Below are 26,619 nucleotides of genomic sequence, written 5' to 3'. Positions count from 1 at the left end.
TGAGTACTAGCGTCCCTAGCATCTCGCATATAAAGAGTTCAACCAGCAGAGGATTCACTTCCAAGCCCACTCACACTGCTGCCGCCCAGCCTCAGGGCTTCACTGGCTGCCAGCTGGAAACGTCAGTTCCTTGACACGAGGGTCTCTCCAACGTACAGCATGGCAGCTGGCTTCCCCCAGAGTGAGCCAGTGAGCCAGTAAGAGAGGGTGAGCAAGAAGGAAGTGGCAGGTGTGTAACTTAGCTGCTGAAGTAACATCCCGTTCTCTTTTGTCATAGTCTATCCATCGGAAGCAAGTCTCTAGGTCCAGTCCCCACTCAAGGGGAGGGGATTACGTAAGGGCATAAATACCAGGAGGTGGGCGTCACTGGGCACCGTATTAGATGACATGCGCCATACCACAAGAGATAACGTGTGACAATCTGAGGAATGAAAGATCTATATGGAAACATGTTCCAAATGGAAAAAAAAAAAAAAATAAGGCAGAATTTGAGCTACAGAAATCTACTTTATGGATAACATTCTGAGAATTTGCTAAGAAGCGTCACCACCTTCTCACTCACCTCTATGTGCAACCCTATGGCGGTATATCACGATTTTTTTTTTTTTCAGGCTGACATATCTGTGAACTTGTTAGTCAAAAAAGGAAGAAAAGGAGGATGAGCAAATAAGGGACCTCATGACCCATCAAGTAACACTCTGTGACAATTCGCACTTTCATATTTATCATGAGAAGCAGTGTGGGGACGGCCATAAGGAGTATGGGAAAAAATAACAACAATTTTAGAAACTTGACAAAAACTGTTTCCCAGATTGTTTTTTTTTTTTTTTCCTACAAAGCTGTTTTATCAGCTCAAAATGGCAATACATGCTTACGGGAATGTACATAAGCAATGCAGCAGTTTTAAAACATGGCCCCCGGATTCTTGACACTCATTTCCATCTAGAACTGGAGTCTATGCCCCCTCCCCTTGCCTGTGTCATAAGATTTGTGATGACTTTGACTGAGAGACTTGCCGTAAGACCTCTGAAGCTAAGAGAAACTAAGAAATTTCTATCTGGTCCTCTTAGGAAATCCACTCTTGGGATGCAACCACTATTCCATGAGTGAGTGAGTGAAAGTCACAGAGCTGTGTCTGATTCTTTGTGACCCCATGGACAGTAGCCGCCAGGCTCCTCTGTCCATGTATTTCTCCAGGCAAGAATACTGGAGTGGGCCGCTGCCCTTCTCCAGGGGATCTTTCCAACCCAGGGATTGCACCCAGGTCTCCCACATTGCAGGCAGATTCTTTACCATCTGAGGCACCAGGGAAGCCCAATGAGAAGCTCAAACTTGCCCACATAGAGAAAAACCCACACAGGGCCTCAAGAACACAATGAGAGAGAAATTTGGCTAGTCCTCAACTGCTCCAGCTTCTGATTGCTACGACCATAATATATGTCACCATATGAGAGATCCTCCTCCCAAGTCCAGAACTGCCTGGCCCACCCCTTACTGAATTCTTGACCCTGAAAGGATGACAGATAATTTAAAAATACGACTGTTGTTGATTTAGCCCACTGTTTTGAGGTAGTTGCATAACAAGAGATAATTGTAACAGCCAGTAAGTAATCCCACACTGACAATAAAGTCATGTATAAAGAAAATGGTAATATGAAAGAGGGGTATATGAGGTTAAAATATTCTCAAAACATTTAAGAGTTAGACAACAGATGTGAACCACTGCCTCCAGGAAGGTCTTTGTGAAAACTATTACAATTGGGAAACATTAACAGTGAAGATGGATATGCCTAAAAGTAATCTTATGATAATAGGAAAGTAAATGGTTACAAATTGTAACAATTGGAAATAGAGCATTTTTATTCCTATAATATGTCTCAGATCAACTGATTAACAAATGTGGTCAGCCATGCCCTCCTTCTCTTGTCATATCAGAAATCATAATACCATTTGGTGTTACAGGAGCTTTGCAATATTATCCATTTCCCTCAACATTTATCCCCACAGATGCGCATCACCATCAGTCACACACTGTCCCTTTCATTGAGAATCATACAGATCACGTTATCTTCAGCTTCCTTTTTTCCTCCTCTACCACATGTATTTACATCTTCCTCTCCTTTTCCTTTCTTCTTTCTGATCTTCTGGAAAATCTTTTCATCCCCATTTTGAAGACCTTGTCTTTTCCGCCCATCCACTCTTGCCTACCAGTACCCTGACCCATCAAATATGCTTCCTTAGATCTCTGGTGTCCCTTCTTGTCCTCATTATTATAAAAATCTTTATGACAGATTATAAAATTTATGTCTTGATTTCAAAAGTACCCTTAAGGTGATCTCTAATCCTCTTCACTCAGACAATTCTCCAAGAGGTTGTCTACACTCAGTGTTTCCAATTTTTTTTTGCTGCACACTTACTCTTTAAATCCATTGTAACCTGACTTCAAATAGCCAACACTATCGGACCTATTTCTTTAAAAGGAGCCCCCAGTGGTCTTTTCTCAACACTGCCCCCTTCTTCACTGTCGTATTTGGCACAGTTGATAGAGCTTTTCTTTCTGAAATTCTTCTACTTTTTTTTTTTTTTTGGCTGCACCATGTGGCTTGTGGGAACTTAAGTTTCCTGAACAGGGATTGAACCTGTGCCTTAGGCAGGCAGGCAGTGAGGGATTGGGGTCCTAACCACCGGACCACCAGGGAATTCCTGAAATTCTTTTACTTTTGACTTTTTTTTTAAAAAAAAAAGTGTTTACTGGCTTTCTTTGATTTGTATGTATTCTTTCTCTGTTCTCGCCTCTAAATCATTATCTACTCTCCAAATATTCCAACAGAAACATTCCTCATCTTCTTGTCTCTATACCAACATTTCTGATGAACTAAATCAGGAAACCCAAATCTCTTGCTCCACCATAATTCTGACTTGAAACACGGGTGTACTTCAAACTCTCTTATTGATTTGCTCAATCTGATGTCTGAATATCAACCTATACAGGAATTTAATGCTTCACACAAAGCAAGGACTTCTCATGTAAGAAAATGCTTTCTACATAGGAGATCAAAGTCACAAGAATACTAGCAGTCACCTTGATGCACTGAGAAGAACGATCCTTAATTCAACAAATTCAGGTTTGAGAACTCTGATTTTAAGCACCAATTTGCTATTCTCTGCACCTAAATGCTCTGATCCCTGGTACCTGCATGTCTTATGCCTTGATTAACTTCACTCAGCAAGTATCACCACGCTTCTGAGAGAGACCTCCCAGGAATGCCATATGTAAAGTGGCATCTCTCAGGCAACACTCAGGAGACACATTATATATTAATTTGCTCGTTGTCTATTTTCCCTCACAGGAATATAGGTTTCATGAGACCAAACGCTTTGGTGCAATGCTGTCTCCCTAGAACATGGAAGAGTATTTAGCCCATAGTAGGGGCTTCCCTGGTGGCTCAGATAGTTAAGAATCCACCTGCAATGTGGAAGACCTGGGTTCAATCCCTGGGTTGGGAAGATCCCCTGGAGGAGGGCCTACTCCAGTGTTCTTGCCTGGAATATCCCCATGGTCAGAGGAGCCTGATGGGCAACAGTCCATGGGATTGCAAAAGTTGGACATGACTGAGCAGCTAACCACATAATAAATATTTATTGAAAAATGCATAACAACTACAAAGTGAATGATTTAATGAAAAAGTTCTCATTTCCATGTATAGAAAGTTTGTAACATTATAAAGTAAATGTAAGAACGGGGTAAAACAGTATGTTTTTCACCATGTGAGTCAATTCATATGTTTGGGTAACAGCCAGCTTAATCAAACTTTCTTTGCAAAAAGTAATGTGATTATTCTACAGTAGGACATTCCACTATCTTTATTTTTTTCTCAACAGAAATGATCTTACTGAAGTTTGCTACCAAACTTTCTATTAGCTTACTAGCACAGAACTTTCTTTCTTAGAACATCTATCTGAGGTCTCCATGTGGGAGTAGCTCAATTTTTATTTCTCTAACATCTTTGCTTTCTCTCCATCATTTTTCTTCCACATGGACTCTTCTTTTTCATAGAACTCTTGACCTGGGAGGAACTTAAGGTATTGTTAGCCCAAGGGTTTCTAATCTTCCTTTCAGCAGTGAGACCTATTTCACATACAAAACCTTAATGAAACAGAGTCCTAAGTGGAGGGGCTGGAACCTGCTCCCCTGCTCACCTTCATTCCAGCATCCATGAGACACTGAGGAGAATCGTTAAGTCTCCTGTGAAAACCCTAGATAGCGCTGTGCTCTGCTAAGTCGTGTGTGACTCTTTGCGACCCCGTGGACTGCAGCCCGCCAGGCTCCTCTGCCCGTGGGGTTCTCCAGGCAAGCATACTGGAGAGGGTTGGCATTTCCTCCTCCAGGGGTCTTCCCGACCCAGTGATCTAACCCGCATCTTCTTGCATCTCCTGCGCTGACAGGCAGATTCTTTACCACCGTGCCAGCTGGGAAGCCCTGTGGATAGTCTGCTATGCTTTCTTAACTAAACTCAGATGAATTTTCCATGTCAACTCTTCCATTTCTCCAATAGGACACTTAGTTCATCCTCTGGGTTAAAAGCATAAATATAGTAAAAATACAGTATGTGTGTGACATACTATGTAGGCAGTGAGGGGGCCATGCTGCGGAAACACAGAAACGAAGGGCACTGGTCTCGGCATTTCTCACCCACCAGATAAACACACCTGAGTAGATCTACGATTTCCCTCAAGGGAGTGATTTTTTTTTTTCCTTTTTTTATCCTCACGTCCTTGCTGCCTGCCCTTACCTTGACTTTTGTGTCACTGTCCCAGTTCTCTCCTGGTTTGGTTCCCCGCCCCCATCCCACCCCCACAAACCATAAGCATCCCCGAGGGCTAGGCGGGGTCTTTCTCCTTCTCCTCCAGCTTCTCGTTATTCAAGAACGAGCATGCTTTAGGACCTAGCGCTGTCTGGTCCTGGTGGATGATCCCTGGATCCGCACTTAGCTCCCGAGTCCCTTCGGTAAGAGATGTGTGCTAGACGTCTCCGTCGGGGTCAGCTGCTATCATCTGAAGTCCACTGTCTGGACCTCTCTTCTCCTCCCTCCGATGGCACTCCTTTCCACCGTCCCCATTATTTTCCATGACTTCATGGCTCACTTAGTTCCACAAGCTTGACACTCTGGAGTCATCTTTGCCTCCTTTCTCTTCCGAATTATTATGGATCACCACGGTTTTGTGACAACATCCTTCTGATCTGACTTTCTAGAAGCTATTCCAATGTAGCCCAGCTAACAGTACACTTGAGGTGAGCAGAGACCGTGTCTGCTGGTTTCCCACTGGCTGTAGGCACAGCGCGTGGCACAGAATAGATGCCTAACAATTCTTGATGAAAGAATAAGTGAACGGAATAAAAGTGTGTGATGTTTACTATAGCATAAAAATTTCAAGTAAATTACCCAGTGATGGTGCAATGTGTGGGCACATTAATAAGATATTATAGCATAATTAAAATATTTTCAAGCATATATTAATGGCATGGAAATTGCTCCCTGTTTAACATGAAAATAAAGGGAAGCTGAACACAAAAATCATAAATTTATTATTAACCCAGTTGTGAAAATCTAGAAAATATAAAAATATTTACCACTGGTTATCTCTAAATGGTGGTTTTTACTTATTTTCATACTGCTTTAAAATTTTTTCTAACTGCTTTATTTTTTAAAAAACTTACTGCTCTAAAGAAAATTTACCACCATGGAAATAACTATGCCTTTTGATGGAAGGCTTGAAACAAACATGCACACATTAGAAAAGGCATTTACTTCCAGGTGGGCAGTATTATAGCCCATCTTCCTGACTTGGATTTCCTAAGTGAAAGTGTAAGTCACTTAGTCGTGTCTGACTCTTTGCAACCCCATGGACGGTAGCCCTCCAGGCTCCTCGTGGAATTCTCCAGGAGAGAATACTGGAGTAGGTAACCATTCCTTTCTCCGGAGATCTTTCCAACCCAGGGACCGAACCCGCATCTCCTGCCCTGCAAGTGGGTACTTTACCATCTGAGGTAAAAGCACTGCTTAATATTTTTAGTATTCTTCACTCCAGGATCCCTTGCTTAGTTCTCTGCTTCTGTCAGCCTTTATACAGTTGAATTTATCATGATATAATATTAATTTTGCTGAAATGCCATTTTAACCTTTATTATTCTTTTGTTAAACACTGTACTGTCTCTTTATTACTTAAAAAATAAAATAAAATTAGAAGTCCTCAATCATTCAGGGTCTAAATTTCAATGTCCAATGTCACCTTCCAGGCATATAAGACGGATACCTACTCCACTTCAAACCTTATCCTACTCCTCTCCTGGACTCCCCATCTCCCTTACTCCACTTCAAACCTTATCCTTTCTTAAATGCTTAAGGAAAATGTTCTTAGCAATTTTATCAGAACGCCCACAGCCCTTATGCATAATCCTGTAATATCATGCATTTTTAGAATTAAAAAAGGTTAGAGCAGCAAGACATTATTAAAATCATTTGGCTCAACTTCTCCCTTTACAGATGCAGAAACTACAATCCAATTAGAAAAGATGGTTTGTTCAGGAATTCAATATTGAACTCTTAAGAGTTAAGTATTTTAATGAATACAGGACCTACAGTTACTGGATCTCCCATCTGCTGAGCAATTGCTCAGCAATTTTTCATGACTCCATTCCCAAGGGTATGTCTAGCCTGCCTATCTTGATCATCCTCATTTATTCCAGGGCAGATAGCATGGCAGATAGATTCCTTTCCATCTCCACTGTACCCAGTGCTGCAGAGTGAGTGCTGAAGAAATATGGCAGAAATCACCTCAAGCAACCCAGCGATGGAAGTGAAGATACAAATCTGTGACAGCAATATTCCATCTGAACGATATGGCTGCTACATCCAACTGGCTGGTAATGACCATGAGAGGAAGTGGTGGAAACTTTCTTTTACATACTACATGGCTGTTCTAGCCAATCATGAAACCTCAGGGTTATGGTTAAGAGAGCACTGACGCATATACACTACCCATGTCGAACACAGACAGCTAGTGGGAAGCTGCTATATAACATGGGGAGCTTAGCCAGTGCTCTCTGATGACCCAAGGGGTGGGATGAGGGGTGGGGGGAGGGAGGCTCAAGAGGAAGGGGATATATGTATACTTATGGCTGATTCGCATTGTTGTACAGCAGAAACCAACACAATATTTAAAGTTATTATCCTCCAATTAAAAAAAAAATAAAGATCCTGGAAAGAGAGCCAGGATAAGAAAACAGGGACTGGAACTGGATCCACAGACAACATCTCTGCAGCCAGTTCACTGTGAAACACATAAGCTCAAAGAAGGATCTGACTCAAAAGCTAGGATGAGTAGTAGATTTCAAAGTTGCAAGTGGCTCTTTTCACATACACAGACGCACACTCTTTTAAATTCTGGATGACATATACGAGGAAGAGAAACACTTAACAAGGGTACCAATCAAATAATGTATGATGTGTTAACAAATAACTGGCGGATGAAATGCCATTGCAAGCCAGAAGACCCAGGAGACAGCGAAAGGTGAACCTCTGGGGTTAATCAATATTCAAAAGCAAGAAGAACTGGGACATGCCCTCAAGACACAATCATGCCAGCCTCTCCGTCCTGGCTGCGGTACTCTGGGGTCATGAGCCACACAAACCCAGGAGCATCTGCCAAGATCTCAAACAGCTGAGCAAGCACTCTCTGCCCTTTGTCCAGCTGTTGTGAAATGACAGAAGAATGTTCCCAGGGTTTCATCAAGTAGATTTCTCTTTCAATTCAGAACAATATGATTAGAATACAAAATTTCTTGTTAGTTATGATCTTGTCACTCTGAGTGTGTATTTACCTGGGTGTAGACATCTACTGCTTATTTTTGCAACTAATAAAGGTAAATAGAAAACGTCATGGCACATTAAAAAGTGAGTAACATTGAAGAAATAAAATAAATCACTCTTTCCCTCTAATAGCAGAGTCACTGCTAGAGAAGTAGGTACCCATTCACCTGGTGATTCAAAATGTCTTGAATATAATTTGTCAAAATTCCATTACTTTCCTTCTTTTCTTGTACACGAGCATCACAGTTTCAAGGGAAATGATTTAATGGTGAAATCTCAAGTTGCAGAATAGCCAGCTCAGCCTACATTTATCAACACTGTTGTTGTATGTGGAAGTGAATGCACTGGACTTGTTAAAAAATGTGAACTGCTCCTTCCCATCAAAGGAAGAAAAAAGAAAAACATCAGAAGAAAGAAAACCTTCAAAAGAATAACATAAAGGCTCTAGTGACTGATCTTGGTTGCTTTTCACATAAAGACTCAATGTGTGGGAGTTAATTATATTAGTGATGGTGGGGAACAAGCTATTAATTCTGTGCTTCAGAGTTATTAAACACCTTTCTATATACAGCTCACAGGCAAATGAATGGACTTAATCTCTGTATTAAACGCAAAACAAACCAAACAATCCCACGTTTCATGACTTTTCAGAGTTCATTACCTCCTTGGCAATGCTTTCCCAGAGGCCAGGTATGCTGCTTTAGAAAAGTCTCTGGCAATTCACATGGGAAGCCTGGGAATGTGGATTTAATCACATTTAAGTCATTCCTCTTCAGACCAGACATGAAAGGTCACCAAGGAAAAGCATTTTTTCCTAGTGATTCAACTATACTGGTTACTAAAATTTCTTCTTCCAGTGATCCCACAACTCCTGAGAGAGTCTGCTAGTCTAATGCATCACATGGCTAACACGTGCAAAGTTAAAGAAGTCAGTGGAGGAAATAAAATATTTAAGAGGATAACATTTACTGTCAAGAGAAGTTTGTAGATTTCTTTTTTTGGTCACATCTAATTCTTTAGGGTAAAACTTAACATTATTTAATTCTAAAGCAGCAATTTTATATAGATGACGATCTTTATCTAATTACTAAAGGACATTTTACTTGTAAAAATCACTACACATGTAAAAAAATTACAGTAAATGAAGGCATTATTATCATAAATTATGATACTTATCTGCATTTAAGGGTCTCTGTGCTCTAATAAGAGCAAACAATAGCTTGGTTTATAAATGTTTCCACACAAAATTTACAATGATTTATTAAAAGCCTCATCATAGCTCAAAGGTATCTGAATATCCATAAAATTAGGAAATAATTGCTATAAAATCAAGAAATAATTGCAAAATCTCCATATAAGAAACAATTCAACAAGATAGTACCTATTGGAAATGCTTACATTATAAAAATAATATTGAAAATTAAAACTTTGACTAAACTGTATCAATAAACTATGCTTTCATGAAACAAAATTTTTGGTACTACTGCTGTAGTGCTAATAAGTAAGTTGCTTTGGTCGTGTCCAAGTCTGAGACCCCACGGGCTGTAACCTGCCAGGCTCCTCTGTGCATGGAGTTTCCCAGTCAAGCACACTGGGGTGGGTTGCCATTTCCCTCTCCAGGGGATCTTCCCAATCCAGGGATCGAACCCACGTCACTGGCACTGGCAGGCGGGTTCTTTACCACTGAGCCACCTGGTATATAATAAACCTCATCTTGCCCAAGGGAAACACTAAGGTTCAGCAAGCTAAGTTCCTTGCCCAGAGTGACAGAGTAGGTGGCAAACCAAGGTTATCTAGCTACAGAACACATTTTTTATTTTGTGCAGATTAAAAATTTTTAAATTTTAGTATAGTTTTAGATTTATACAAAACCGTGGACAGCAGGACAGAGGGTTCCTGTTTACGCCTTTCCCAGTTTCCCGATTGTTGAAACCTGACGTTACACGGAGCATCCACCACATGCAAGGAGCACAGCCTGCAATGCGGATGCGTTGCACTGCACACCTCACTTGCCTTGTACTACATTTTCGCTAAAGCTCTTTTTCTCTCCCAGGATTCCATGCAGGACACCACATGACATTATGTTCTCATGTCTCCCTGGCCCCTTTCGGCTGTGACAGTGTCTCAGACTTTGTTTTTCATGACCTTGACAGTTTTAAGAAGTACTAGTCAGGGGAGAAGGAAATGGCAACCCACTCCAGTGTTCTTGCCTGGAGAATCCTAGGGACGGGAGAGCCTGGTGGGCTACCGTCTATGGGGTCGCATAGAGTCGGACACGACTGAAGCGATTTAGCGGCAGCAGTTAGGGGAGGGGTGTTCAGGATGGGGGTACACATGTACACCCATTGCTGATTCAGATCAATCTATGGCAAAAACCACCACAATATTGTAAAGTAATTAGCCTCCAATTAAAAAAAAAAAAAAAAGAAGTACTAGTCAGGTGTTTTGTAGAATGTCCTGCCATCTGGGTTTGTGTGCTGTCTTTTCCTGATTAGAGTGGAGTTATAACTTTGGGAGGAAGACCACAGAAGCAAAGGGCCGTCCTCAATATATTGATACAAAGGGTACACGCTCTCAGTGTGACTTCCCTGTGATGATCTCAACTTTGAAGACCAGGCTGGGGCACTAGCTGCCCGGCTTCTCCATTCTAAAGTTACCATCTTCCCTTTCTCTCTTTTCATGCTCTGCTTTTTGGAAAAAAGTGGGTGGGTGTGGGAGGGAGTCAAGACACAGCAACAGGGTGTAAAGCAGGGGCTATCTAAATAAATTATTTGGCATTTTCTTATCAGAGCCTTCATTTTTAGCCCACTCTTCTATATTGCTTCTGACATTCTATCTTTTCTTAGTGTTTTGGCATATTATTCATGTGCAGTAGTTTAAAAACACAATTCTTCACTAATTTCCTGCTTTTGCAAAGGTCCCAAAAATATGTTAGAATTAAATGTGACAACCAACAAATCTGAAATTATTTTCCACTTTCACTGTAGGATTTGTCACTAAGGAATGCATTCAGAACCAACATTCCTCAGAAGCATTCTGTAAAGAACTTACCAGAAATATTCGTTCAAGTTGATCCTGAATGTCTTTCATTCCTGGAAAAGCAGCAACTCCCTGGATCATCTCAACAAAGATGCAGCCAACTCCCCTAAAGAGAGAAGAAAGAATTGTTACAAAAACTTCAATATATTCTGCTTAGAAAACTAAATCTGCAATTAGAACATCTACTCCTACAAAGAGAAAGAGCGAATAAATAACATTCTCACCTAGACCCCATAACTTTTGTTGCCCTTCTCTGTCTACTGCCCAGAAAGGGTTCCAAACAGATACAACTATACCAGGCTCAAAGGATCTGCCTGCAATGTGGGAGACCAGGGTTTAATCCTTGGGTCGGGAAGATCCCCTGGAGAAGGGAATGGCTACCCACTCCAGTATTCTTGCCTGGGGAATCCCATGGACAGGGGAGCCTGGTGGGCTACAGTCCACAGGGTCACAGAGAGTCCGACATGACTGAGTGACTAACACTTTCACTTTTCACTGTTTCACACCAGGCTCAGAAAATGGTGGAACCCAATTCAGTGAATCTCACTGACTCACCTTCACTCAGGATACAATCAAGAAACTCCTTAGCCTAATATAGAAAGCCTCCACAGTCTTATTCTACCATGCTTTTCCAACTCGATTTCACAAATTCATAATGTGTTGTCCTCTCCAACTTTCCAGGGCTCTCTTTGCATCAAAATCATCTATTGCTATTGCTAAGTCACTTCAGTCGTGTCTGACTCTGTGCAACCCCATAGACGGCAGCCCACCAGGCTCCCCCGTCCCTGGGATTCTCCAGGCAAGAACACTGGAGTGGGTTGCCATTTCTTTCTCCAATGCATGAAAGTGAAAAGTGAAAGTGAAGTCGCTGAGTCGTCTCCGACTCTCAGCGACCCCATGGACTGCAGCCCTCCAGGCTCCTCCATCCATGGGACTTTCCAGGCAAAAGCACTGGAGTGGGGAACTTTTAAAACAAAGCAGATGATCTGAACACAAACTCCAGAGACCTGGTTTCAATCAGTTGGAGGTCAGGCATTTAGTTGATTTAGGGCAACTACAGTGAGGATCTGTGAACTTTAAACTGTGGTGTTGGAGAAGACTCTTGAGAGTCCCTTGGACTGTAAGGAGATCAACCAGTCAATCCTCAAAGAAATCAGTCCTGAATATTCACTGGAAGGACTGATGCTGAAGCTGAAATTCCAATACTTTAGCCACCTGATGAGAAGAACTGACTTACTGGAAAAGACCCTGATGCTGGGAAAGACTGAAGGCGGGAGGAGAAGGGGACGACAGAAGATGAGATGGTTGGATGGCATCATCGACTCAACGGACATGAGTTTGACATGAGTTTGAGCAAGCTCCGGGAGTTGGTGATGGATAGGGAGGCCTGGTGTGCTGCAGTCCATGGGATCACAAAAAGTTGGACATGACTGAGCGATGGAACTGAACTGAACAGAGAGGATCTCTGAACCAGACTGATCTGCCCATGGGCCAAGCATAAATCTAGACAACTCGGCCCGAACTGCTCCACTTCCTAGAACTCCTTTTTTCTTTACCTGTTTGCTCTCGACATGTAAATACAACCCAACCTATGGCTCAGTGGTAAAGAATCTGCCTGCAATACAGTAGATGTGGGTTTGATCCCTGGGTCAAGAAGAGCCTCTGGAGAAAGAAATGGCAACCCACTGAAATATTTTTGCCTGGGAAATTCCATGGACAGAGGAGCCTGGTGGGCTACAGTCTACGGGGCCACAAAGAGTTGCATACAACTTAGCGGCTAAACAACAGCAACAAATACGATCTCTTCCACAAAGTCTTCCATGAACATTCTGCAGACAGGACAGCTATATTTCTGAGTTTGTTTGTTAAACTCTCATTCAATACCAGACATCTACTATGGTCAACTTCTTCGGTCATGCTTACAGTTGCTATCTGGCAAGGCAGTCCAGTGTATTAGGAGACCTTGCCTCCCAGACCCCAGAAGCCTGCACCTAACCCTATAGGAACACCTGACCCATAGTACAGGCAGAAAGTAAATCAGACACTTATGCTGAAAGTCTAAAGTCACCTGGGGACAGGATGGAAAGAAACTAGCACATGTTGATGAAATAAACCACTTTAATGGCAGAGCTGGCAAAAAAGTGACCAGCTTCCTGCAGATGAAGTTCTCTGAACTGACCTGATTCCCACCTTCTGAAGACCTGGATTAATTCACTGTTTTTGTTAGATCTCTCTAACTTCTTACAGTTCTCTATGATTTTATTAAATGGCTCTACGTTGAAGGAGTTTATGTTTCCTGAAAAGACCGTAATAAAATCATAAAGAAAGTAAGACACTTCTTCACTTGCAGCACTCATAATTCATTTTTTAAAAAGATTTTTTGATGTGGACCATTTTCAAAGTCTTTATTAAATTTGCTACAATATTGCTTTCTCTTTAATGTTTTGGGTTTCTTGGCCACCAGGCAAGTGAGATTTGAGCTCTCTGACTATGGATCGAACTCACACCTCCTGCGCTGGAAGGTGAAGTCTTCACCAGGCCACCAGGGGCGTCCCTCATATTCAGTTTAGAGTGAGCAGTCCCTTGTGTACTTATTTCAGATCCTCCGGAAGTTAAAGACGATGACTCACTTCTCTGTAGCTGCACCAGTTGTATGTGAATAGTATCTTGAATTTAAAAAGTAATACATCAGCAGAAATCTCTATTACATCACATAATTTTTATCCAAATTAAACACCAACAGTATATAGAGTCAAAATGAAAACAAACAAGTGTGACTTTATATCATAAAAATAATTCCATTTTAGTAATAAAGAATTAATTTCAAAATCACTGTTCTAGGTGATCACGGAGTTCCAGTTCGAGTTCCCCAAGTCATACAGCAAATTTCCATTGGCTATCTATTTACCCTTGTTCGTGTATGTTAGTTAGTTACCCACGTTAGTACATGTGCTTCCAAGGTACCTCTCCGTTCATCTCACCCTCTCCCTCTTCTCTCCCACCTTTGGCCACAAGGCTGTTCTCTATGTCTGTGTGTCCATTGCTGCGCTGTGAACAGGCTCATAAGTACCATCCTTCTAGATTCTCTCTCTCTCTTTCTATATATATATACACATATATACGTATATATATGCATTAATATACGATATTTGTTTTCCTCTTTCTGATTTACTTCACTCTGTATAATAGACTCTAGGTTCTGCGATAACCTAGAGGAGAAGGAATAGGTGGCAGGTGGAAGGGAGAGTCAAGACAGAGGGGGCATATGTCCACCTGTGGTTGATTCATGTTGAAGTATGACAGAAATCAAACCAGTGTTATAAAGCAATCATAATCAACTACAAATAAAGAAACATTAGAAAAAAGCAGCGTTCTAGGCACATAATGAAATAATGCCATTTGCAGCAACATGCATGGATCTGGTGCCATACTGAGTGAAGTAAGTCAGACGGAGAATGAGAAATATCACATGACATCCCTTATATGTGGAATCTAAAAAGAAATGATACAAATGAATTTACTTACAAAGCAGAGACTCACAGACATAGAAAATGAAATCATGGTTGCCAGGGAGAAGGGATAGTTAAGGACTTTGGGAAGGTCATGTACACACTGCTGTATTTAAAACGGATAACCAACAAAAACCTATTGTATACCACGTGGAACTCTGCTCGAGTTATGTGCCAGCCTGGATGGGAGGGGGATTTGGGGGAGAATGGATACATGTATATGTACAGCTGAGTCGCCTCAGTGTTCACCTGAAGCTATCACAACATTGTTAATCATCTATACCCCAATACAAAATGCTTTTTGTGTTAAAAAAAAGTAAAAATAAAAATAAAATTCATACACACACATACACACACATTTACACATGGAGCAATTCTCAGTGAAAACTAACTGAAGACTTGCAAAAAGGCTTTTGTACAACCCGTAAGAACAGTCCAGATGGAACTGGGTAGGAAGGGAAGAGAAGCAATCATGTCAAGACCTGTGCCCTTGGGACGGGACTCAGAAGAGGGAGATCCTCCTTCCTGGGGAGCGAGCTGTTCCAGTCACACACTGAGCATCCCAATTCTGGGGTCAGCAGTAGGAGGAAAGATGAGTCTCTTCAGCTGGTTAGAAAACCAGTGGGACTTCAAGAAGGACTGTAAAAAACCTAGACTCCACTTGTGCAGAGTGCACACACACTTGCCCACTCCCAAAACAAGGTCGAGAAAGCAAATGGAAACCACACTGCACTCTGGCCAGTTTCCTACCACTGGCCTGGCACGTACCCCCCGCCTGAGCCAAGAGCTCATTCTGGCTCCACTTGCTCTGCAATGCCACTCCACATGGGATGAGAGCTGCCATAGAAAAGCAGAGCCCATGCTGGTGAGGTGGGGAGGCAGCTCAGAGCCAGTCAGCTCAGACTCCAAGTGGCATGTGAATGGGGTAAGGATGGCATCTGGCACCTCAGTGGGCAATGCACCAGAAGCAGTCCAGCACTCTGCCATAGACCACACCCAGATCCACACTGAGTGACTGCTCCAGCCAGCCCCTCCTGATTCAGGGGCAAGGGTACTGGTGCTGGGAGAAGGCAGACACAGTCAGAGGGAACTGACCCAGCTCAGACCTGACCCTCAGGACTCCGCTCAGCAGCCTGGGAGCTGACTTTGCCCCCAGTAGAGTAGAGTTGGCCACTAAGGATAGGGGAGCCCTGGCTCTTGCTCTAGCCACTCCATCTCAAGCCCCTCTTCCTAACAAGTAATAGCTGCCAGCACACTCTGGGGAAAAACATGACTCATGCTTATAAGAGATCCAGTTCTCCCACCAAAGCCAATGGGCACACACAGACTATACAAGGATGCTTCCACATACCCCTTTAAGACCATAACCTGCAACTGTCCACCTAATTTAACAGAGAAAGACACAACATGCTACTAAAAACCAATGAGTCAATGAAGAAATCAGACAGGAAACCAGGAGATACCCCAAGACAAATGAAAATGAAAACACAACTTCCCAAAATCTACGGGATGCAGCAAAAGGAGTTCTGAGAAGGAAGTTTATAGTGATACGGGTCTACCTCAAGATATAGGAGAAATCTCAAATAGACTGCCTAACCTACTATCTGAAGGAATTAGAAAAGTAGAACAGACAAAGTCTAAAGTCAGCAGAAGGAAGGAAATAATAAAGATCAGAGAGGAAATAAAATAGAAAGCCAAAATACAATGCAGCAGATCAATGACATCAAGAGCTGGTTTTTCTAAAAGGTAAAATTAATAAATCTTTAGAAAGGCTCATCAAGAAAAAAAGAGAGAAGATCCAAATAAAATAAGAAGTAAAGGAGAAAGAGCAACTGATATGGTAGAGATATTAAAAAAAATCAGAACAGAATACTACAGCTATACGCCAACAAATTGGACAATACAGAAGAAATTAATACATTTCTAGAAACATAAAAACTTTCAAAAATGAACCAAAGGAACAGATATTCTGAATAGATCACTAGTAGTGAAAATGAATCTGCAATTAAAAGCGAACAAGCAAACAAAACACCCAGACCAAACCAAACAAAAACCCCTAGCAGACAAACTCCAGGACTGGACAACTTCACAAGGGAATTCCACTGAACATATAATGAAGAGATAATATATATTCTTCTCAAACTATTCCAAAAAATTGAAGAGGAGAAAAAAGAAAACATTTCCCTGACTTTGAAGTATAATCCAAAGCTACAGTAATCAGAGCAGTACAGTAATGGCATGAAAATCGATCAATAAAACAGATAGGCCAGAAATAAACCCATGCACTTATGGTGGGGTCCTTTTTATGGTATTCTGAATGTTTATAAATGAGTGCTTAACGAGGAACATGCAGCTTTCTTTTGAAATATATTTAAAGATATCTTTCCTGACTAATATTAATACATTTACATCTTCACCACAGTATTTATCACAACGCTTTAATTTCAGTATTTTCGACAAAACTGACTAAAACCAAGGCTATTAAAGAACTGGAGCCTCAATCTGAAACAATCTATGGCAAAGGAGACAAGAATATACAATGAGGAACAGACATTCTCTTCACTAAGTGGAGATGCGAAAACTGAACAGCTGCATAAAAAAGAATGAAATTAGAACCATATACAAAACAAAACCTCAAAATGGTTTAAAGACCTTAACACAAAACATGAAACCATGAAACTCTTAGAAGGGAACACAGGCAGAACACTCTTTAACATGAATATAGCAATTGTTTTTTGGATCAATCTTCTCAGGAAAAGGAAACATAAGCAAAAATAAACAAATGGGACCTAACTAAAGTTGAAAGCTTTTGCACAGCAAAGGAAATGATCCAAAAAAAAAAAAAAAAAGGCAACCCATGGAATGGGAGAAAATATTTTCAAATGATATGACTGAAATGGGATTAATATCCAAAATACTAAATAGCTCATACAACTTACTATTTTAAAAAGTTTAAAAATTGGCAGACGATATGAATAGACATTTGTCCAAAAAAGATATACAGATGGCCAACAGGCACATGAAAAGATGTTCAACATCACTAATTGTCAGAGAAACACAAATCAGAAACACAATGAGACATTACTTCACAGCTGTCAGAGTGCCTGCCACCCGAAAGTGTACAAATAACAAATCTGGTGAGGATGTTGAGAAAACAGGACCTGGTGCACTCTTGGTAAAAATGTAAATTGGTACAGCCACTACGCAAAATATTACGGAGATGCCTCAAACACTAAAAACAGAACTAACCTATGATCCAGCAATTTCACTCCTGGGCATATATCTGAAGAGAACAAAAACACTTTTTGGAAAAGATACATGCACCCCAATGTTTGTAGCAGCATTATTTACAATAGCCAAGATACAGAAGCAACCTTAGTTGCTTTCATCAACAGGCGAAGGGATAAAAAGGATGTGAATACATACGTACACACACATACTACAGAATATTAGCCATAAAAAGAATGAAATTCTGCCACTTGCAATAACACAGATAAATCACTAAGCATAGTGGGTATTATGCTTAGTGAGATAAGGCAGACAGAGAAAAACAAATACTTTATGTTATCACCTAATGTGTTAAATCTAAAAAATAAAATAAATGTATATAACTAAACAGAAACAGACTCACAGATTCAGAGAACAAACTAGTGCTTTCCAGTGGGAAGAGGGAAGTGGAAGAGGCAAGAAAATGGTATGGGATTGAGAGATACAAAATATTATGTGCAAAGTAAATGGGCAACAAAGGATACATTGTATAGCACAGGGATATATATAGCCATTATTTTGTAATTACTTCAAATGGAGTGGAATATATACAAATATTGAATCACTATGTTGTACACCTGTAATGCAATCTTGTAAATCAAGTACACCTCACTAAAAAGTATAAAATTAACAATGATAGTAATAATACTAATAAAAATTTTAAAAGATTGAATATCTATATTGGTATTAAGACTTCATTTACTTGTATATTAAAATGTAATGATACTCTTATAGCTATTAGGGCTTCAAACATTCAGTTAGATCTAAGATTTCAATTTGATGGATTTTTACATTTTTTATACCAAGAATTCTTTTCTAAGACACTGGCCTACATTTCTACTGCCTTCTTATTATGTTATATAAGGTCTTCCAGGTGCTGCCGTGGTGAAGAATCTGTCTGTTAATACAGGTGACACAAGAGACGTGGCTTTGATCCCTGGGTCGGGAAGATTCCCGGGAGAAGGAAATGGCAACTCACTCCAATATTCTTGCCTGGAAAACTCCGTGGGCAGAGGAGCATGGTGGGCTACAGTTATTGGGTCACAAAGAGGCGGACATGATTGAGTACACACACACACAAATCAAACTCATAGAGAAAAATGCACAAGTTTACATCAGTTCAGTTCAGTTGCTCAGTCATGTCCAACTCTTTGCGACCCATGGACTGTAGCATGCCAGGCTTCCCTGTCCATTATTAACTCCCAAAGCTGGCTCAAGCTATTGTCCATTGAGTCAGTGATGCCATCCAGCCATCTCATCCTCTGCCATCCCCTTTTCCTCCTGTCTTCAATCTTTCCCAGCATCAGGGTCTCTTCCAATGAGTCAGTTCTGTGCATCAGATGGTCAAAGTATTGGAGTTTCAGCTTCAGTATCATTCCTTCCAATGAATATTCAGGACTGATTTCCTTTAGGATGGACTGGTTGGATCTCCTTGCAGTCCAAGGGACTCTCAAGAGTATTCTCCAACACCACAGTTCAAAAGCATCAATTTTTCAGTGCTCAGCGTTTTTTACAGTCCAACTCTCACATCCATGCGTGACTACTGGAAAAACCATAGCTTTGCCTAAATGGACCTTTGTCGGCAGGTACACATAAAATATACATACAGTATATATGTATACAAGTATACAGAAAATATCTTAAATCTTTAACAGCCACCAGCACCTTCCTTGGAGAAGGCAATGGCAACCCACTCCAGTCCTCTTGCCTGGAAAATCCCAAGGACGGAGGAGCCTGGTAGGCTGCAATCCATGGGCTCGCTAGGAGTCGGACACAACTGAACGACTTCACTTTTACTTTTCACTTTCACGCATTGGAGAAGGAAATGGCAACCCACTCCAGTGTTCTTGCCTGGAGAATCCCAGAGATGGGGGAGCCTGGTGGGCCGCCGTCTCTGGGGTCACACAGAGTCGGACACAACTGAAGCGACTTAGCAGCAGCAGCAGCACCTTCCTTTACTCTATTCTGAATATACCTTCTATTCTTCGTGTATCAACCTTAGTCTTTCCCAACACAAGCTGCAACTAAGTGCAAAGACCCTCAGCAGAAGGCATAACCACCCCACTGTGAACTCTGCTAAGCTGGTTGGTGAGGTAACTTTTACGCTGTCAGAACTTCTTAATGGAAATTCTTTTACCATTGATTGTACTTGGTCCATAATATCTTCATGATCTGGTGCTTAGAACAATTAAAAGATAAATCTATGCTGCAATTCTCAGTTGCAATGAAATGATACAGCATTTCAATAGGCACTTATCTGCTTAGTGGGCTAAAGGATTTGAACTCTCATTTCTAATGGATGTTTCCCATGGTGTCATTTTTCAAAGATGCTTGAGGAGATACTAATAAAGCTTAGAGAATTATATGCAAAGGATTTACAAAAAGAGATACAAAGCACAAAAAAATTAAAAAGTAGAAATATAAAACACATCAACGTCTTAACACAGCAGAATACTTTATTACTAGAGCTTCTTTACTGCTAAACAATAAACACTTCAATTTAATATGGAGGGACTATTGCCTGCTTGGAGAAGGCAATGGCAACCCACTCTAGTACTCTTGCCTGGAAAATCCCATGGACAGAGCAGCCTGATAGGCTGCAGTCCATGGGGTCGCTAGGAGTCAGACACAACTGAGCGACTTCATTTTCACTTTTCACTTTCATGCATTGGAGAAGGAAATGGCAACCCCCTCCAGTGTTCTTACCTGGAGAATCCCAGGGACGGGGGAGCCTGGTGGGCTGTCGTCTGTGGGTCGCACAGAGTCGGACATGACTGAAGTGACTCAGCAGCATTGCCTGCTTTCCCTTTGTTTTCCCCTCCTTTTTCCTTTGTCACCCTCCATTAGCTGTGCTACCTGTCTTAATGGATTAAGCTGACTTCCCTGAGTGGTTTACTGAGAAAGAATTCATCCACTTAAGCTCTATATTTATGATATGTAATTTTATTTCAGCAAATGTCTCCTTTAATTTGCTTCTATTGGGAATTTGAATCATTGTGTAATTACCAAGCACTTGATTTAAAATTTTCAAGAATAAAAACTGGTTACAAAAGCTTACAATTAAAGGTGTCAGAGAATGCAGTGTGTTCAAACTCTTATTTTCGGATTAGTTACCAGGCAAGGTAATATTATAAAATACCCACCCATGCTCACACATCTTTAATTCCTTCAAAATCAAAATTTCTTGATTTAATTTTATACCACAGCTGTGTAAATATTTTTGCATTAAAATTCAAATCAAGATTTTAAGCAGAATCGATTACTCTTTGTCATTATGAGCAGTCCTTGGGGTTGCAAAGAGTCGGACACAACTTAGCTACTGAACAACAACAAAATGGAAAAAGTTCTGTTTTTTTTTTTTTTCCAGCTTCACTTATTATTGGTACCATCACATAAACTTTTAGGACTATTTTCATTTGTGGGGAAATGTCTATCCCATGTCTTTCAAGTATATATGCTATAAATACAGGAATTCTAAAACTTTATACACAATTCCTGTGAAAAGTTACCAAAGAAGCATGAAAGGACATATTCACAGCTCAGTGTGTGTGTGTGTGTTTGTGTTGGGGATGGGGGTGGTGAGAAAACATTTGCATGAGTGGAACCTGACGGATAATGAAGTGATGGAGCCAGGAGTGAGAACAGTGCGTTTCAGGTGAAGAAGAATCACCTGAATTAAAAAGCTTGGAGCCAGTAACTGAGGAATCCTGACAGAGCCAAGCGCTAGTGTCATGGCTCTGTATGGAAAACCGAAGAAGTTAAAAAGAGAGCCACGGACCATATTCTACTCTAAGAATTTGTGTTTTATTCCCCAGGCTAGAAGTTCTCGCTTTTTCCCTATATTCCAATACTTGTGGCAAATAAAGTTGGACATACCATGAAGAATCCCGTTCTTTCATTTCATTCATTTATTTTTGACAGTGCCGGGTCTTTGCTGCTGCATGCACTTTCTCTAGTTGCTATGTGTGGGCTTCTCCTTGTGGTGGCTTCTCTTGCTGCGGAGCACTGGCTCTGAACCATGGGCTCAGCAGTGGGGCACATGGGCTCACATGGGATCTGCCCAGAGTTGGGATCGGACTGGTGTTGCCTGTGTTGGCAGGCAGATTCTTATCCTCTGGACCACCAGGGAAGTCCAGAACCTGGTTATTTTAATAGCTTTGAGGACAGAAGCAATTACAACCACTAGTTGCAAAGCTACCTCATTTTTTCCCACTCATGGTAGCAAAGGAATGAGACCAGCAGTATTATAAGCCCTTCCTCTGCTGGGTACGCGGCAGGGGCATCACACAGTAATGCACAGGGCCATGTGCCAAATGCTACCAAGGGCCTGTTTTTATATAGCCTCCAAGCTAGCAATGGATTTTAAATTTTTAAATGGTCAAAAAAATCAAAAGAATATTTGGTGATATATAAATAGTATATGAAATTCAAATTTCAGTGTTCATAAACAAGGTTTTATTGGAGCACAGATCCAGCCTTTCATTTATGTGCTGTATACAAGGATACTATGTTGATAAAAGGAGATAAGACAGATTTTACAAATTATTTCTTGGGCTTTTTTTCCTGACTGAAAATCAAGAATGGAGACTGGAGAGAGCAAAACCTGACATGCCTTCCAGCTTCCACATGGCACCTCTACCCATGACATGACTCCGAGACTGCAGTCAGGCTGCTCTGCCGTCTTGCTCCTAAAACATACCAAGCTCTTCCCCATTTCAGTATCTTTGCATGACGTGTTCCCTCTGCCCAGAACACGTTTTCCCTCCCTATTTGCACGGATAATTGCTTCTTTTTTTTTTTAACCTTTTATTTTATATTGGAGCATAGCCGATTAACAATGCTGTGATAGTTTCATGTAAACAGCAAAGGAACTCGGACATACATATACATGGATCCATTCTCCCCAAAACTCCCTTCCCATCCAGGCTTCCACATAATATGGAGCAGAGTTCCCTGTGCTCTACAATAAGACCTTGTTGGTCATCCATTTTCAATATAACAGTATGTACCTGTCCATCCCAAACTGCCTAACTATCCCTTTCTGCCACTCCACCCTCCATTAACCATAAGTTGTTTCATATCATTTCTTTTGACAGTCCACATATAAGGGATACTATATAATATTTCTCCTTCTCTGTCTGACTTACTTCACTCAGTATGACAGTCTCTAGGTCCATTCATGTTGCTGCAAATGGCATTATTTCATTCCTTTTAATAGCTGAGTAATATTCCATTGTGATTGTTTCTTGTTATTCAGGGGGTCAACTGAAATGGCTCCATTGAGAAATGTCTTTCCCAGCACCATATGTAAGGCGGGTTCCTCCTTATTATCAAGGCCCCGTGTCTCGCCCTTCTTTCCCTAGTTTGTTTCCTTCATTACACTCAAAGGATGCTCGTCTGTCTTTGCTTCTGAGGGTTGTATCTCAGCCAGATAAAAGACCTCTAAGATCAGGGACAAGGTTGTGGCTATCACCTTGTCCCCAGGGCACAGTAGAGTGTCAGGCATATAGTAAGGGCTCAAAGATATTTCTTGAATGAATAATCAAAAGCAGTATTTTCCTCCTCCCTCTGCACTCCAGAGGGACAGCTGAGCTTAGTGACTTGTTTCCAAAGAGTAAAGTATGAAGGTGAGGGTAGGGGATGGATTGTACCTTTATAATGGAGGAAACTGGAAAGCAGAACCTTAATCAGGTGATTAAATTAGCATCATCAGTGATAAGGCATCTGATAGCATATAGTGTTGGCATGATATGACAAGAATGTCACTTGGCCTCTGCAGTCTTCTTTTCCAAAACATGAGACGAATCCGAATTGAGGGACATTCTACAAAATACCTCAGATGCCTCAAAACTGTCAAGGTCAAGAATAACAGGGACAGTCTGAGAAACTACCATATCCCAGAGGAGGCTAAGGAAACACAGCAACTATTAACACACGTAATGTGGTCACCTAAATGGGATCCTAAAACAGAAAAAGGAAACTAGGGGAAAACTAGTAAAATCAAAATAAAGTGTGGTTAATAGTAACATACCACTGTGGGTTTCCTAGTTGTGACAAAGGTACTGTAGTAACGCAAGATGCTAACAATCGGGAAGCCAGGTGAGGAATAAGTAGGAAGAAGTCTTTACCATCTTTGCAAGTTTTCTATAAATATAAAACGCCTCTAAAACTAAGTTTATTTTAAGAAAGGTGAAATGAAGAACAGCATCTCCTTGGGACCATATATAGAAGTAATCATTTTAAGTGGAAGACCCATGGTATTTTGGGTTTTCCCTACATCAGGAAAAAAGAACTCATATATATTTTAATAAATTTGTCTTGGAATCAACACTAGCCATCTAGAACTGCAGACCAGAATATGAAATGTCAGTTAAAGTTCGACCTTGAATAACTTGAGAAGCAAATCAGTTAAAGATTAATTAAACTAGATGTGAAGGTATTTGAACACTGATGTATGCACTCCATGGCAAAGGAACTCAAAATGACATTTATCTAAGTTACTAAATTTGGGGTAATGGTGGGGAGAGTGGAATGCAGAGGGAAAAAAAGAATTCCCTGGGGAAGGGGCAAGAATTTCTCTCAATCGGAGTAGGAGACATCAAGTTCAATGTCATTTCCCTGGGAAGGCTTCCTGATCAACCAGACTAGGTTAGGTCCCCTAACTCCAACACTTCTCATATAACTTCCTCCAACTGTAATTTATTTACTTGTAAAAGTAATCATCACTGTCATCTTTCTCAGAACAAGAATTTGCTCTTTCACTTTTAAGACACAGTTCAAATGAGTCAGAGGGGTTATCACAACATAGCTACCCACCCAGACCTGAGTGAAACAGGATTAGGTCATCATAGTCATAATAATCATAAGTCACTCAGTCGTGTCCGACTCTTTGTGACCTCATAGACTGTAACCTACCAGGCTCCTCCGTCCATGGGATTTTCCAGGCAAGAATACTGGAGTGAGTTGCCATTTCCTTCTCCAGGAGATCTTCCCAACCCAGGGACTGAACCCGAGTCTCCCGCATTTTGGGCAGATGCTTTACCATCTGAGCCACCAGGGAAGTCCAAGTCTCATAGTCATCATAGTCTCCAGCTAAGATGCAATGTAATTCAACTGATTAGTATTTTTTTTTTAATCACTGAAGTGAATTTTATTTATTTTTGCAAAGTTACCATAGGTTTTTTTTAAGAAAAATCATTGGAGGATAGTGGCTTTACAACACTGTGTTGATTTCCACCATACAATAACATGAATCAGCCATGAGTATATATACATCTCCTCCTCCCTCGTGAGCTTCCCTCCTACCCGCCTCCCCATCCCACCACTCTAGGTCGTCACAGAGCACTGTGCCGAGCTTCCCGTGCTATACAGCTGCTTCCTATCTAGCTGTTCCTAGCTACCTCTTTTACACATGCTCATGTATATATGTCAATGTGACTCTCTCAGTTTATCCCACTTTCTCCTCCCCTGCTGTGTCCACAAGCCTACATCCTGTTGGGATGTTATGGTGCAGGATAACTACATCTTTCGACTAAAATAGGTATTAATTAGATCCACCACCTCTCATCTTGAAGTAATACCTGCATTTGACACATTTCATGTGACGTGTACCCAATTTCCCCACAAACACACTGTTGCAAGATGTAAATAACCCAGTAAGTGGTTATCCCACCTGAAGAAGTATAAAATAGAATGCAGAGGTTATTATTTATCTACTTGACATGAACGTTCTTTTGGTAATCAAAAAATAAAACGTTTTTCTCCTTCTTCCCCAGGTCTCTTGGCAACAGTTTGGTTCAATCTCAATAGATACTGTAGAAAGATTTTAACATTTTAAAATATGGTGCAATTAAAACAAAACAAAACAGGGGGAGGAGCTAAGATGGCGGAGGAGTAGGACGGGGAGAACACTTTCTCCCCCACAAATTCATCAAAAGAACATTTAAATGCCGAGTAAATTCCACAAAACAACTTCTGAATGCCGGCAGAGGACATCAGGCACCCAGAAAAGCAACCCAAGTCTTCGAAAGGAGGTAGGGAAAAATATAAAAGACAAAAAAAGGGACAAAAGAGGGAGGGACGGAGTTCCATTCCGGGAAGGGAGTCTTAAAATGAGAGGTTTCCAAACACCAGGAAACCTTCTCACTGCCGAATCTGTGCCGAGCCTTGGAAGCACAGAGGGCAACATAACAGGGAGGAAAAATAAATAATTCAAACCCGCACATTGCGAGCCCTAGGGTAACTCCCCCAGCGGAGAAGCAGCGCAGACGCCTGCACACGCCATTAGCAAGCCGGGGCTGGGCAGGGAGGCGCGGCGCGGGCTGCATCACAAGAATCTGGCCTGAATACCCCGAGCACTATCTGAGCAAAATAATGTGGGCTAGCAAACCAGACTGTGGGATATCTACCATGCGAAAAGCCAGCCCTAACCTATGACACCACCAGGCCCGCGCACGGAATAAAGGACTGAACAGAGATAGCCGGCGGCAGACCATCCCCCTCTGGTGACAGGTAGCCAGAGCCGGAAGGGGACAATCACAGCCCCAGAGAGACATTATCTATAAAACTGTAAGCAGGCTTCTTTGCTAACTAAAACTTCTTGGGGGTCTGGACGGTCAACATCTGCCTGAGAAGGTGTGCCAGTGCACACCTAGATAACCGAGTGGCGGGGACGTGGTAAGTCGAAGCAATCGCGCGCGCAAAACACCTCATTACCTGAGCTGCTCGGATCTGGGAAGGGCACAAAACGAAGGCCCAACCGAGAGTGTGCGCCACTGAGGACTACCCGAGTGCCTGAACCTGAGCGGCTTGGACCTGGGAAGTACAGGCAGCCCAGGGCCGGCCGCGGATGGTTCGCGGCGGAGCGACCTAGAGCCTGAGCAGCGTGGGCAGAGAGGCTACATGCGACGTGAACGGGGGGCAGACCCAGTGTG

At 41.5% G+C, this 26,619-nt stretch overlaps 1 protein-coding gene across 13 annotated transcripts in view; it reads right to left on the bottom strand.

Moving 5' to 3' along the window:
* Positions 1 to 26,619, bottom strand: part of CDK14 (cyclin dependent kinase 14) — a 678,396-nt gene that overhangs the window by 243,766 nt on the left and 408,011 nt on the right. For all 13 annotated transcript variants that reach the window (XM_059885775.1, XM_059885772.1, NM_001206776.3 and 10 more), the window contains one exon: positions 10,923 to 11,016. In XM_059885775.1, coding sequence (XP_059741758.1) covers positions 10,923 to 11,016 — 94 coding nt within the window. The remainder of the gene's footprint in view (positions 1 to 10,922; positions 11,017 to 26,619) is intronic.

The sequence above is a fragment of the Bos taurus genome, chromosome 4 (assembly GCF_002263795.3).
Source record: "Bos taurus isolate L1 Dominette 01449 registration number 42190680 breed Hereford chromosome 4, ARS-UCD2.0, whole genome shotgun sequence".
In the NCBI taxonomy this organism is placed as follows: Eukaryota; Metazoa; Chordata; class Mammalia; order Artiodactyla; family Bovidae; genus Bos; species Bos taurus.
This window is presented reverse-complemented; position numbering and strand designations above follow the sequence as displayed.